General features: G+C 49.2%; 4 protein-coding genes across 4 annotated transcripts; 3 read left to right on the plus strand and 1 right to left on the minus strand.

The window, feature by feature from the left end:
- Positions 1–179: 179 nt before the first annotated feature.
- N7457_000262 (putative MFS sugar transporter protein) lies at positions 180–1,852 on the plus strand (the record flags this gene model as incomplete). Its single annotated transcript, XM_057171330.1, has 2 exons — positions 180–1,157; positions 1,211–1,852. The coding sequence occupies 2 exons, from the start codon at positions 180–182 to the stop codon at positions 1,850–1,852; spliced, it is 1,620 nt and encodes a 539-aa protein (XP_057035233.1).
- Positions 1,853–3,371: 1,519 nt separating this feature from the next.
- Positions 3,372–4,404, plus strand: N7457_000263 (uncharacterized protein; the record flags this gene model as incomplete). The annotated part of the gene is given in 3 exon segments (XM_057171331.1): positions 3,372–3,442; positions 3,460–3,577; positions 3,982–4,404. 3 exon segments carry the CDS (start codon positions 3,372–3,374, stop codon positions 4,402–4,404), a joined length of 612 nt encoding a protein of 203 aa, XP_057035234.1.
- A 456-nt stretch (positions 4,405–4,860) lies between these two features.
- N7457_000264 (allantoicase) lies at positions 4,861–5,724 on the plus strand (the record flags this gene model as incomplete). Its single annotated transcript, XM_057171332.1, has 3 exons — positions 4,861–4,998; positions 5,295–5,462; positions 5,515–5,724. The coding sequence occupies 3 exons, from the start codon at positions 4,861–4,863 to the stop codon at positions 5,722–5,724; spliced, it is 516 nt and encodes a 171-aa protein (XP_057035235.1).
- A 470-nt stretch (positions 5,725–6,194) lies between these two features.
- Positions 6,195–13,298, minus strand: N7457_000265 (putative sensor histidine kinase/response regulator; the record flags this gene model as incomplete). The annotated part of the gene is made up of 2 exons (XM_057171333.1): positions 6,195–10,251; positions 10,309–13,298. The coding sequence occupies 2 exons, from the start codon at positions 13,296–13,298 to the stop codon at positions 6,195–6,197; spliced, it is 7,047 nt and encodes a 2,348-aa protein (XP_057035236.1).
- Between the last annotated feature and the right edge of the window lie 97 nt (positions 13,299–13,395).

Below are 13,395 nucleotides of genomic sequence, written 5' to 3' on the forward strand. Positions count from 1 at the left end.
ATTATGTACGTACCCCCTTGCTTCGTGAGCCTACTATCTCCGCAGAAGCAGAAATACCCCGGCATATCCCACTCTGAGCTTGTCTGCAGCTCAAGGGTTCTCGACCCATACTTTTGGGACGATCATATTTAGACATATCCGCTAGCCAGTCCCATCGATTATTCCGCCAGCTTGCAGTGATGAAGAAGTCTGATACTGCTTATGTGGATGGAGAGGTGGACAAGGGTGGTGTTGAGAGCCATGTTGAGGAGGTTGCTTTGGCACGGTTGACAGAAGAGGATGTCTGGAAGCTATCCCGGGATTCTCTGACGGTCTGGTCCTGGACTGGAGTCCGACTAGGCCTGATCATGTTTGTTCATGGCTGCAATCAAGCTGGCTTTGGAATCGACTGGGGTGTCATCAGTGGCATCAATGCTATGCCTTCATGGCATACCTACCTCGGTTTCGACACCAGTGGTGGCACATACGGGTTGATCAATGCTCTGATGCAAATTGGTACTGTCTGTGGAGCAGTCTTCATGGGTCTTGCAGATGTGATCGGTCGTCGCGGAATCAATTTCGCCGGTAACGCCATTGTCATTTTCGCTTCTCTTCTACAAGGTCTCGCAACGAATCTGCCGATGTTCATGGCTGGTCGATTCTTCATGGGCTTTGGCACGGCTCTCATGTCGAGCTCTCAGTACATTGGTGAAATCTCGCCTATTCATCTCCGTGGCCGCATGGTTGGCTTTTTCGGTGCTTGCTTCCAAGTGGGTAGTCTTGTCATGCTCGGTGCCATGATTGGCCTGACTGACTTACCTGGCAACCTGTGCTGGCGTCTTTCCCTAATTCTTGAGTGTGTGTTCCCTGTTATCGTCTGCCTGGGAATCTATACTCTCACTCCCGAATCGCCCCGTTACTATGTTTTAAAAGGTAACCGGCAAAAGGCCAAGGAGGTTATCGCCAAGTACCACACCACCAGTACAGATATCAATGAGCCCATTGTCGAGACCGTGGTGAGGCAGATTGAGGAGTCTCTCGAGGCAGATAAGAGTGGTTACAGAGCTGCCTGGGATTATCGTGCCTTCTTCACGAAGACAGCCCGCTTCCGCCTATTTATTTTGGTTTTGTACTCGTTCTTCCAGCAATGGAATGGAGGTGGCATCATCACGTATTATGTGAGCGTTTTGACAAAGGAGAAATGTCGTGAGCAAATGCTGATATTTATTAGTTGGTTCCTTCATTACAGCAACTCAACATTGATGACTCTAAGCAACAACTCGGCATCAACATTGGCACCACTGGAGTCTACTTCGTCTTTACGGCAGTTGGCTCGCTTCTGGTTGACAAATTGAACAGACGAACTTTGATTTTCGTGGGCCTCATCAGCATGATCATCTTCCAAGTAGCCACAACCATCACTGCATGGCAGTACAGCCTCCACGCTACCAGTGCTGTCGCAGCACTCACACTTCTTTGGATCTTCCTCTACCAAACCTTCTCGGCAACGTTCGTTGCGACCATGCACAATTTGTATCCTATCGAAATTCTTTCCCTGCCACTTCGTGCTAAGGGAATGGGTCTCTACGGTCTCATTCAAGGCGGTGCTGGAGCCGCGCAGAGTTACGGAATCGGAGTTGGTATCGCAAAGGTCGGCTATAAAATTTGGGTGGTATACATTGTGTACAACTCGATTCAGCTCGTTCTATCTTATTTCTTCTTCCCAGAGACCAGTAACCTCTCTCTGGAGGAGATCAATACGGTGTTCGAAACCCCCGGCGTTCACCCGGTGAAGATGTCCAAGGACATTCAGAAGGCCAAGAAGGAGCGTGCAGCGGCGAGCCGCGATCATGAGGGTAATGCTGGATATTGATTGGACCAGAAGACCTGTATCCACTAATGGAGATGATAATATGATTTGATGTGCGGAGTACGAGGTATACTTCTGGTATTTGTTTCAGCTCCGAGCTTTAAGCTGGGCTTTTGGCTCAAAACCTTGAGAGCTGGGTCATCTTAATGCCAATACATGATGAATGTCAACGAAACTTCAAACTTCTGAAATTACCCATAGACCAAGACAATTGCATAAGTCGAACAGATGAAACGCGTCGGATCCCATTTAACCCTGTGCCTACCCGTCGGAGGGGTGCCTGTTCTGTTACACAGTTTCTGCCTTCTGTCTTCTCAAACGTACATGAGACATCGGAAATACGAGTTTTGGATTATTTCATATCCCTACCAACTTCCGAAAACGATGATGTCTTCTTCGGCTCTGGGGTCAGATCTATACGCGGCACAGTTTGGTAGACATCAGATGATCTCACAAGCCCTAGAAGCTTCTCAACTTCCCATTCACTAGACCTACGCATCTCCAACCGGGGTCTGAATACCTCAAGGAATACGTTTATTTCCTTTTTCTTCCGAGACTCATTTCTACCAGTCCAGAACCCAATTGTAGTCCATACATAGGTCCCCTAAATTTCGGCCTGCAGCGTTGTACAAACAAATCAGGTACCGAATTAAGACCTTTCGCACTCCAGCATCGGTCCCTTGTTACGCCCCCCATTCCTAAATGAAAGACCAATCTGACCTCTACTCTAAACTTTCAATTGGTATCATGTGTTTTAATAGGAATAAAAAAGCATAACGGTCAACGGGCTTCCTGCATCGTGTCACAGATGACCCGGTGTAGTGCTCTGCAGCCCTAATATGGTTATCCCAGGAAGGATTGGGTGGTGACGCAAGCCCAACAACGATACAAAAAAGATACGATGTGGCTGAAGCATATAGTTTAGCTGGTTCATGGGGCCTTGGCTTTTACGTGATTTTCCCTTTGTACTGAAGATGTATGTATGTCTCTGGCTGTAGAAGGGGCAAAGCCAATGATGCTTGACGATAGGCAAATACTTGGAGTTCCGACCAACACAGCATTTATCTATACCAGTAACAGTAGGCCGGAGATTTCGAATGTCAATATTCTCTGCAGACATCGAACCTTCGCAAATTGGGAGACAATGGTCCACATCAAGATCTTCACGAAGAGCGTGGAGAAGACGAATGAAGTGGAAATGGCGGACAGGCTACATCAACTCTATTTTCATGTAAACCGGATGCCTGCTTATGTCTAAACGATCCTCGTGGCAATGAGATAGAACACACATAGCTTCTTCTCGATTGTCTCTCTGGATTATATCCGAAGCGGATCGTTTGGTACAAACAGTCCATGTCACAGATGCACCAATAGAAATGTAGATGTACAACATATACAACGCACAGCCGTTCTCCCTCATCGACAGACCCTGATACACAGACATGCGCGCACGGCCATACGGACCGAGACGGGACTGCTGCACCTCCCGATTGATGCTCGGCCCTTCCCAATTCCTTGAGTCATGCACGCCCGGTTGCGCGGTCTAGCAATTCAAACATGGTGTGACCATGGCTTTCCCACTAAAGGCACCAGGTAAGGCGTCAACTTAGATCGATTGGTTCGTGCGGTCATCACGAGACAGATGGCATTGTCGCCAAAAAGCAAACGGGTCATCGCCGCTCAACACGGGATACGCAAGGCCCTCTCCTTCGAGGGCCAGCTTCAAAGGTAAAAATCAGAATTCGGGGAGAGTTGTTGGGGTTGGGAAATTCTCCTTGGATGTGTATCTGCATGTGTCTTTCGATCTCCTTCTCTTTCTGGGTTGGACCGTGGCTATGCCCCCCTCATTCTGCGCTGCAGCGTTGGGGGATTGAGTGTGATACCGTGTCGGGTATTGGGGGATGTTTTTGAAGACGGTGAACATGATCTCGTCATGATATAATTATTCGAGGGTTTCTCGCATGGCTTTTGTTGGTCCTTAATTTGGATTTCGTCTTTTCTGTCGCCACTATTTCTATGTTTGCTTCGGGCAGCGTTTTATTGGGTTACTCGCTTCGTCATTGCTGGACAGATATATATACTTCCTGTGAACAGAACGTCGCCGTGCATCTTGGCTTCAATCCTTTCTCCAGGAGACTACAATCTCCACTGCCAGTCACGGCTATAACACTAAGCGATTGCCTACTTCATCGGCAATTCCTTTTCTCTCTCGTCCAGTTCAGTCCGAGATGGCCCCAAAGAGTACACAAGACAGCATGGTGCCCGAGGCAAAAGGAATCAAGTACGACGAATGCGAGATGGCCCTCTTCCGTGCCAAATTATCTTATCACGCTACGATCGACGAGCGGATGGCGACCAAGAATTCAAATCTGACATCAATTGCGGAAGCCCAGGCTCGAATCCTTAAGGGATGGGAAATACAGATGCAGGGCACAAAGGACTTGGCGGGCAAGAACGAGGGTCGCTCGGCGAGCGAAAAGAGAGCAATGGCACAATATGAGTGGAGATATACGGCGCTGGAGAATGCTGCGACAAAGACCACTGGGAAGGGATAGGGACAAAAAAGTGCCTTTTATTTTTGGGATTCGTGTTTTCTCCTCTTTTGCTATTTGCGCCCATCAACCGTGGAAAGATATGAAGGCATTGCTGGCGTTGGTTTTAGAAGCTCCACAGCTTATCGTTGATCTGCATTCTCCAATACTATGCGATCAATTCTCATACCGTTACTTGCTCTCCTACCTCGGATTGGCCTCGTGGATGAGTTCTCATGATCCTTCGTAGCGTCAATTCCTCTGGCCTGATTGGGAGGGTTGACCAAATGGAATCGCAATAGATTGATGGCCTGACCATCCTGGATCTTTGACTCGAGAAAGGTTCCGTTGGGTGTGACACAGGCAGGTTGGCCGACATTGCAACAGTAACGGAAGTAACGCCTCGTGTGTACTCAGCCATGCAAAGGACTCGGGTGTCCCATTAGGTGGAGGTTCGGGATATATGGGAATCAGCAAGTGATGAGTTCACGAGTGGCTGCGTCATTGTATAACCCTGTGGGACAGTGGTACGTGAGGAAAGAAGGAAGTATTGCCAGTGTAGTCGAGCCAATCGAAAGTCGTATCGTCGAGTTCTTGAATTCCGATGGACTCCGGGTTGTATGCAGGTTGGGCGGGAAAAGCTATCGCTGTCACAACAGGCACAGATCTGACCTTTACCTTTCTCTGCTTGCGCAGACTGCGATTCTGATTTCTGGTCAATGAGAGACCGTTATCTGGACAATGGCGCTCATCGGAGACCTCCCCTATGATTCGTCATGAAATAGGTCAACGGTCGAACTCCGAGATCCATTCCGAATGGGCTCATTCGGGCATTCAGAGTCCGGGTTTAGCTGATAGGACCCAATATCCTTAGCGGAATATCAGGAAAGATAAGTGCTGATTGGCCGTGCAAGACATATGAACAAAAGAAGAATGGTGTTAATGCTGAATTTCGCGTCAAGTCTCTTACCGATAACTCCTCACGCCCGGGTTTCTTCATCCATACCGGTGCCTGGTACGATGACTGGGAGGCCCACCGCCGCAACCCCAAGCCCTACGACTGGGCCGTGGTCAAGTTGGGCGTAGCGGGCAGCCTTCATCCACGGCGTGGAAGTCGATACCGCACACTTCAAGGGCAACTACGGCGAGAAGTCCAAGCTGCAGGCTACTTACGCACCGGAAGGCAGCGGCATCACAGGTACTCAAACCGTAGACCCCAGCTTCGCCGGCTGGAAAACACTGTTCCCCGCTTCGCCTTGCGGTCCCTCCCAGTGGCACGGGTGGAAGTTTTCCGCCGAGGTCAGTGATGTCAAGCGTTTGGGCAACTTTGGTCGTCGGGCTTGAATTTGTGTCTGGTATCATGAGAATTATATAGAACCGATATTATACACAAACAATTCGCCCAAACTTTCAGGATCAGGAATATATCCTCTCGGTTCGATCATAGTTGATTGAACGCAGGAGATTCAAAGTGGAAGCATAGTTCAAAAGACAATGTTCACAGAGGTCAGATCGAAGGTAAAATACAGAAAGCAGGTCACTTCGCCCATGATTATCGGAAGACAAGGGAAAGAAACCTCCAGCTTCAACATTTTGTTTGAATCAAGTGCCCAAAAAAAACACCATATATGACTAGCTATGCACTAAGTAACAATGCAGAAAGAGAAAGATACAGTGCAATAAAAGTAGATCCATCAAACCCCATGCGCCTGACTTCTATTCTTGGAGAAAAAAAAGGGAAAAAAAGGGAAAAAAAAGGGGAAAAAAAAAAAATAAAAAAGCAAACTCGGGGTATAAATTGAAAATGCGTGAACTCATTTCTTTTCCAGTGACAATGGCTTCGGCTCATCAGCGCCCGAAGAAGACAAACTGGTAGGTGTGCCAGCGCCCGCATCAATACTTGCTCTGGAACGCTTTTCCCGAATAGCAAGACGAGACTTGGGATACGATGGCACGGGGGCGAGATATTTGTCCAACAGTTCGCTCAAGATGGGCGAGCGAACCGGTTTCGGAAGGTAATTGTTCATACCAGCCTCGAGGCATTTCTCGCGATCGCCTTCGATGGCACTAGCGGTCATGGCAATGACTAGGACTTCGTTGACGTTTGGATCGGGATCGCGGCGAAGCTCGCGGGTGGCGTTGTATCCGTCGAGATTGGGCATCATCACGTCCATAAGGACTACATGGAATGGGTTTCCTTCTTGTGATCGTGCGCGTAGCGCATCGACAGCTTGTTTGCCGTCGCTGTATGCTTCGCATTGGAGACCGAGGCCGGTGACGAACTTCACTGCAATCTTTTGATTGATTGGGTTGTCTTCGGCGATGCACACGCGGATCTGGTCGCGGGGGATTTGAGTGAGGTCGCGCGCTGAGGACCGGCGGACTTCCTTCTCTGCATGGCTCAGATCTTGTGACCATGCGGTCTTCACGGTCGTCTTCTTGGGGGCTTTGTTGAAGACCAGGTGGAACGTCACAGTCGTTCCCACTCCAGACTTCGATTCAAGCCAGATAGCTCCCCCGAGGACATCCTCAATAATGGCTTTACAAATTGATAGGCCAAGGCCACTTCCACCGTATGATCTTTCTGTGGATGGATCAGCCTGTGAGAATGGGCGGAAGAGGCGTGCCTTTTGTTCGTCTGGAATACCGATGCCAGTATCCGTGACGGAGCATTCGAGGCGGACGCGACCTTTGCTCTCACGTACAACCTTCGCTTTGACTGTTACTGATCCGGACGGGGTGAATTTGTAACTGTTGCTGAGAAGATTCATGAAAATCTGGTGCAAACGAACAGGATCGCCAAGAACAACAAGTTCCGGTGAGACTTTGTCAAGATTCTCGATGGTCTCCAGACCTCTATCACGATGTGTGTATCGCAAAGCTCGGATGACTTCTGAGATAGTTTCTCTCAAATTAAGTGGAACCGTAGAGATCTTCATTTTGCCGGCCTCGAGCTTTGAGAAATCCAATATGTCGTTGATTAGCGTGAGCAATGTATCGGCGCACACACGAATCGATTCAACGTATTCATCCTGTTCTTTATCGAGTGGGGTGCCTTTGAGTAGTTCTGACAGACCGATCACACCGTTCATCGGGGTACGCAAATCATGGGAGATGTTGGCAAGGAAGATTGACTTGGCCCTTGCTGCATCTTCCTTGAGTTTCACATTATGCTTGGCTTCAGCCTCGGCATTCTTTGCCTTTTGTTCAGCCTCGCGGGCGAGTGCCAGCGCACGTTTTTGAGACTCAATCATGGAAGCATTCTTGGCGCTGACTTTGCGAATCTCGCGGAAGAGGAGCGCGTTGGACAACGAAATGCCAATCTGGTTGCAGAGCAAATGTAATACCACAACGTTGCGTTGTGTGAACCAGTTAGGCTTCCCTTCCAAGTGAATCACTCCAAGCAGTCGGTCTCCTTGTACGACCGGCAATGCGATAACAGACCGACCAACAGGGAAATTCGCCAGATAGGTCTCGCTGACGTTAGAAAACCGTTCATCTTCGAGAACATTGTGAACAAGAACTTCCTCCTTTGTGCGCATGACATAATCTGAGATATGCAAAGCCATACGATCTTCCATTTCTGCGAAAGGAAGACCTTCGGGGAAAGACTTTTGCCCCCTTTCAGCATCACCTGCTGCCGCAATTGCGAAGCCATTGTCGTCGAAATCGGTAGCGATGATGGCGAAATCAGAACCATTGCAGGACTCCAAAATAATCTCAAGCATTTTCGTGAAAAGCTTCTCAATTTGAAGTTCAGATGACATGACTTGGCTCGACTCAAGAATGCTGGACAAGTCAATGATGTCCAGTCCCACACTGGATATATCCATGGATCGCTCCCCGGCAGTAACGCCATTCTGTTCAATCCACTGCTGTCTCCTTTCATCCTCTTCCATCTGCTGAGGAATCAAGATCTCTTCTTGCACAACTTCACGGCTGATCTCAAGAAGTGAATCGATAGTCTGACACCCAACGTCAACAGTCTTTGCCGATGTTGCTGTCTTGAGTAGCCATTCATGCTTCTCGGCGAGTTGCGTTGATTTACCACCGGCACCAATGGCGCACCATGCACCGAGGGCCTCTTGGATCACAGCTCGAGCGGCTCTCTTTGCTCCGCGCCTAACCAAAAACTCACCCTGCAGCTCGAGGGCCAAGGCTTCCTCAAGGGGCCAACCATGAATTTGGCAATGATCAATCGCAGCCTCGTAGTTCTGGATGGAAGCGCTATGGTCATTGCGCACCTCAGAAATCAGGGCTTCTAAGATGAGAGCCCACATACCATAGTTTGCTTCCGACGCATCTCGGGCAAATTCAATCTCGGCCTTGTATTCAAGAATAGTCTCCATCTTGCCGTCGAGATATCCTTGGGCGGGATTGTCGTTATGAAGAGTGAGCAGCGAGGCTGCGAGGTAGAAATAAATCACGTATGAGACGCGGGCAGACCAAAGCCGATGTCTTGTGAACAACAGTTGAGTTCCAACCTGGATAGCGCGGGTGTGATGGCCGAATAGGAACATTGGAATCATGGCGAGGCCCCAGTATATGTCGCGGGGTCTGTCTGCGTTACTTGAATTGACATCCAGATGCATCATATAATCGCTTGAGTTGTGGTTCGCATCCGACATGATACCGTCGGCAGATCTGAAGTCAGTCTTGCCTTGAAGAGCGCGTGCAACCTGCTGGACTGCAATGAGACTAGCCCCACCGCGTGTATCTTGTTGCCACATCGGAATTTCTTCGGGAGTCTCCACACAAAATGTTTCCAGCTGCGCCATGTCTTGACCCAGAGAGAGCCGGGTCGTAGCCATTGATGATATACTGATCAAGGTCAAATACGGATCACCCATTGAGAAAGATGCTTCAAGCGAGGCTTCCAACGCCGGCAGTGTTGATGCCATAGGAACGCGCAAGTGGCTGACGTAGAGATTATGGACGATCGAACCTCTGCTTTGAGTCCACAACTCTGGGCAGTGCTCAAGGAGTTCCAATGAAAGGTCGCTGAGTCTTGCGCCAAATTCAATATCTTTGAATCGACTCATGGAAATCATGGCAAGATGAGAACAGCCTATTGCGATTTGTGTGAACCCACCCTGGAAGATATGAATGTTCATTACTTCAAGCGCCATGCGGTAAAATGTCAATGCATCGTCCCAGTAAGTAACTGTCATCGCCTCCGCCATGACTGCGCCAATAGTCACAATAGCAGGGTCTTTGGAGATTGGTTTCTGGGCGACTGAAGCGAGATCGGCAGTCTCAAGATAGCTTTTGAGGCGAAGATAGGCAGCATCGCACTCTTCGTAGGTTGTAGGCTTGCGAAGATGCACACCAAGCTCATCAAGACAGGTGAGTAATGATTCCATCGAGCGATGATGATCGCCTATCTGAGCAAAGATTTTTGCTTTAATAATCCATGCTCTGGACTTGCTCACAGCATCCTTGCCATGAACAAAGACCTCGTTGATCAGCCGGAGGGCTTCTTCGTTCTGGCCTTGGGACCACTCCATCTCGGCAGTCGCAATAAATAGACGCATAGTTTCATCGTAATAAACGTCGGGTTTGAGATCGTTCCACAAATCATCCTGAAGCAAAGCGATGCAGTGACGGAAGTACCAGAGCGCAGTGGGTCGCGCGCCAGATTGGAAAGCGGTTTGCCCAGCATCCCACAAAATCTGCCGATATTCCAGTCGTTTACTAACACGAGACTTGATCGTCCGCGATGCGAGCGCCACATGATGAGCCATCGAATAGCGACTGCGATGGTCGTGATAGTATTTCATCAACGCTTGTGAAACGATGAAATGCATTTGTTCCACGTTTCGACTCTCATTCAATGACATAGCAGCATGCGCAAGCCGTTCATTGCCAAACCTACAAAAGGTTAGTATAATTATTGACTACAACAGTATTAGAAAAGAGAGGACTCACTTGAACTCGTCGTCGGTCTTTCCTGTGTTCAGAAGATTTGCCTGAACCAAAAATTGCAATCCAACGACAATATCACCTTCTGATTGTCTGACGAGTGTGACATTTTGCGGTGATGTGATATCCACATCCTCGTCATCATTGCTCGAGTAGAGGAATTCACTCATCAGAATCTTTTGCACCAAGGAGAATGAGAACGGACTACCAAGCAGAGCTCCCCAGACCATGATGGATCGAGCAGCTGTCGGAATATCCTGAAGACGCTTGGTAAGAAATCCAAGCCCAAGCCCTTCGCCGTACACAGGAGCCACGAACTCTGTGAAGATCCGATCAAGATCAAATAGCCACTTTGAGTCCTTCCATGAATACCAGATGCAATTGGTTCTGTAGCACGTTTCAAGCATCACTCGCACGTAGAAGGGATTTCCTCGACTCTTCTCCTGAACAACCGCACACAGTGGCGTCAATGTTTGGTTAGGTTGCTGGTGCATAGTCACTGCTACAATTTCCATAACATGCTGCTCTTCAAGTGGTTCCAATGCGATTCGTGTGACAGTTGGCAGGTCGTCCACAAACAGCGATCTCACTTGGTCCGACGCAATCTCGTCTTTGCGACTCGAAAGGATGAGCACACAGGGTAGCTTCGCTTTGATGATTTTCAAGACCAAATCCAAAGTTTCATCATCTGCATGTTCGAGATCATCTAGACACACAGTGATCAGTTTGAACGTAGACAATGTTCGCAAGATTTCAAGGAATGTCTCCATGAGCCGCATGTTTTTCGAGGCAGCATTTGCCAGAAAGAAGTCGAGGGAAGTCTGGCCTTGATCCAGCCCTGGGATGTTGACGTGCTTGGACGGCTCGCCCTTGTCTGGAACGAGAGGATTGGTTTTCGCTTCAGTCGGTCTGTATTTGGCTCCAGGAGACATCAGCTGCTCAGGAAGATCCAGAACTCTGTGCAAAGTAGGCCACATTGGTCGCAATGCCATCCGAACACTGTTGTGATAATCCGTCGTGACATCCCGTTCAGAGAAAATTTGGCGCAGAAGGCTCGCTAATAGTTTGGCAAAGGGTTCGAATGGAACCCGTTTGGCTCTATCCAGGCGAGTAATGGCGATGCATCCCACTTTGCGAATTGTGGGCTGTATCCGGTTTAAGAGATCCGTCTTTCCGATGCCGGCGGGACCGCTGATGGTGATCACTTCGCAACGATCGCTGCGACGAGTCTTCGAACTAACCTTTTGTTTACTCAGGGAATGGAACGATCCCGATTGACTAACAGCATGTTGTGTTGATGGTTGGCCATTGGGGCCCATGGACGGATAACTCTCGCGATCTGTGGTTGCAGAAGACCGGGAATGTGAAGGGCTCTTCATTCGGCTGGAATTTGTTCTTGGACTTTGACCATAGGGTTCGGGGACAATTGTGCTCCCGTATCTTGGGGTGGAGAACGATGTGTCGCTACCCGCAACAGACTCATGTGTGCTTACATGAGTGAGATGCAGGCTTGTGGCATTAGAAGAGGATCGAGGAGGTAGATGGAAAGAATCGGAATCACTCGAGACAGAAGCAAATTCAAGGCTTTCAACGCGGCTTTCGGCGATGGACGAAGCCGAGGTGAGCGCGTGCATTGTACCAGGACTTTGAGTGCCAGCTTTGGCCAATGCGGACGCCTGTCGCTTATTGACCTTTTCGATGATCTTAATGATCTTATTGTATTCATTTTGCCGCCCAAACATTTGTGTTGGAAGAGTGAAAAAGGAAGACACGTCTCCTTGCGCAACCTGGAAATTGCTCAATGCTTCGCTGTCACCATCACCAAGCAATTTGGCAATACGTGACAGGTCTCTCTTCACGGACGAAATTGTGTGATAACGATCATGAACCACCTTTTGTGTCATTTTTTGGACCACGGCCGAAAGAGCATCTGGGATATCCATTCGTTTCCCAGACACTGGCACCAATCTCTTTCCCAGCACATTTTGCACGACATCAACAGGGTCGTTTCCTTCAAACGGTAGCTTTCCCACCAGCATAGACCAGAAAAAGAGACCGAGCGCGTATATATCAGTGCGGCTATCCGGCTCTGTGGGCATCCTTCCAGTCTGCTCTGGGGCAATGAATTGCAGCTTGTACTTGGCTCCAAGCTCACGCGAGACAGATGACCATCCCTCGCTGAGAACATTATCAAATGACCTAGCACCATTTCCAGTGTTTGCAAGCTTCACTGCACCGGTTTCAGCACAAAAATGGAACGCATCACCTCGAATTTCGCCGTGCACTGTCTTAAGACCATAATGCAGAATCTCCAGGCAATCGCATGCGCCGATTGCAAAATCGAAAAAGGCTTGCAAGGAGACCTGCTCGCTGGGAGTGGCATTGTTATCTTCGCCTCTGGACCCTGCTACAAATGAGGCAGGGCCAAATGTGACCAGGTCTCGCAACCTGTCGTGGCCTGGGGACTCAAAGATCGCGACTAAAAGCGGTCTCGAATGTCCGTCATCTGACTGCAGCCTGATCAAATCGATTGGGCGTATTGTGTGATTGCAATCCGGATCTGACGATTGTACAATGGACCTGAGCATATGGAACTCCCGCTCGAGTCGAATGATGTTGGTAGAAATTCGCGCTATGACGGGAACCCATATTTGCTCTGCTTCCTGGCTATGGTGGTTCGAAAGTGAGATCTCGCTGCTAGTTTCGCTAGTGCTCAATCTTCGCAAAGCACGGGCGGATGGTCGGGCTTCTGTGCGCGGGGAGAAGCGTGTGAGGCTCGACGGCCCGGAGGAGGCGGGACCAGAGGAATTCGCGAGAGGAGTTGAGATATCTGGCTCCAGGGCATGGCGATATCCTGAGATATGCCAGTGGTTGTATGTCGAGTGAAACGGTTCGGTCGCTTGATCCCAGGTATAGCCAGGTAGCTGGCTTAATCGTTCAAAAAGTCGGGCCGGTGGGAGTGGCAGGTCTTCCCCGAAAAGAGTACTCTCCTCCATCTCTCCAGTTATTGAGTTTTGTCCGCCGGACGTAGCACCATAGACATGTCTCTTGCGGGCGATCGTGGGTCAAATTCAGTGGGGGTAAAGATTGTCT

This window comes from Penicillium paradoxum (genome assembly GCF_028828445.1).
Source record: "Penicillium paradoxum strain IBT 22861 chromosome Unknown utg000002l_segment0_segment0, whole genome shotgun sequence".
In the NCBI taxonomy this organism is placed as follows: Eukaryota; Fungi; Ascomycota; class Eurotiomycetes; order Eurotiales; family Aspergillaceae; genus Penicillium; species Penicillium paradoxum.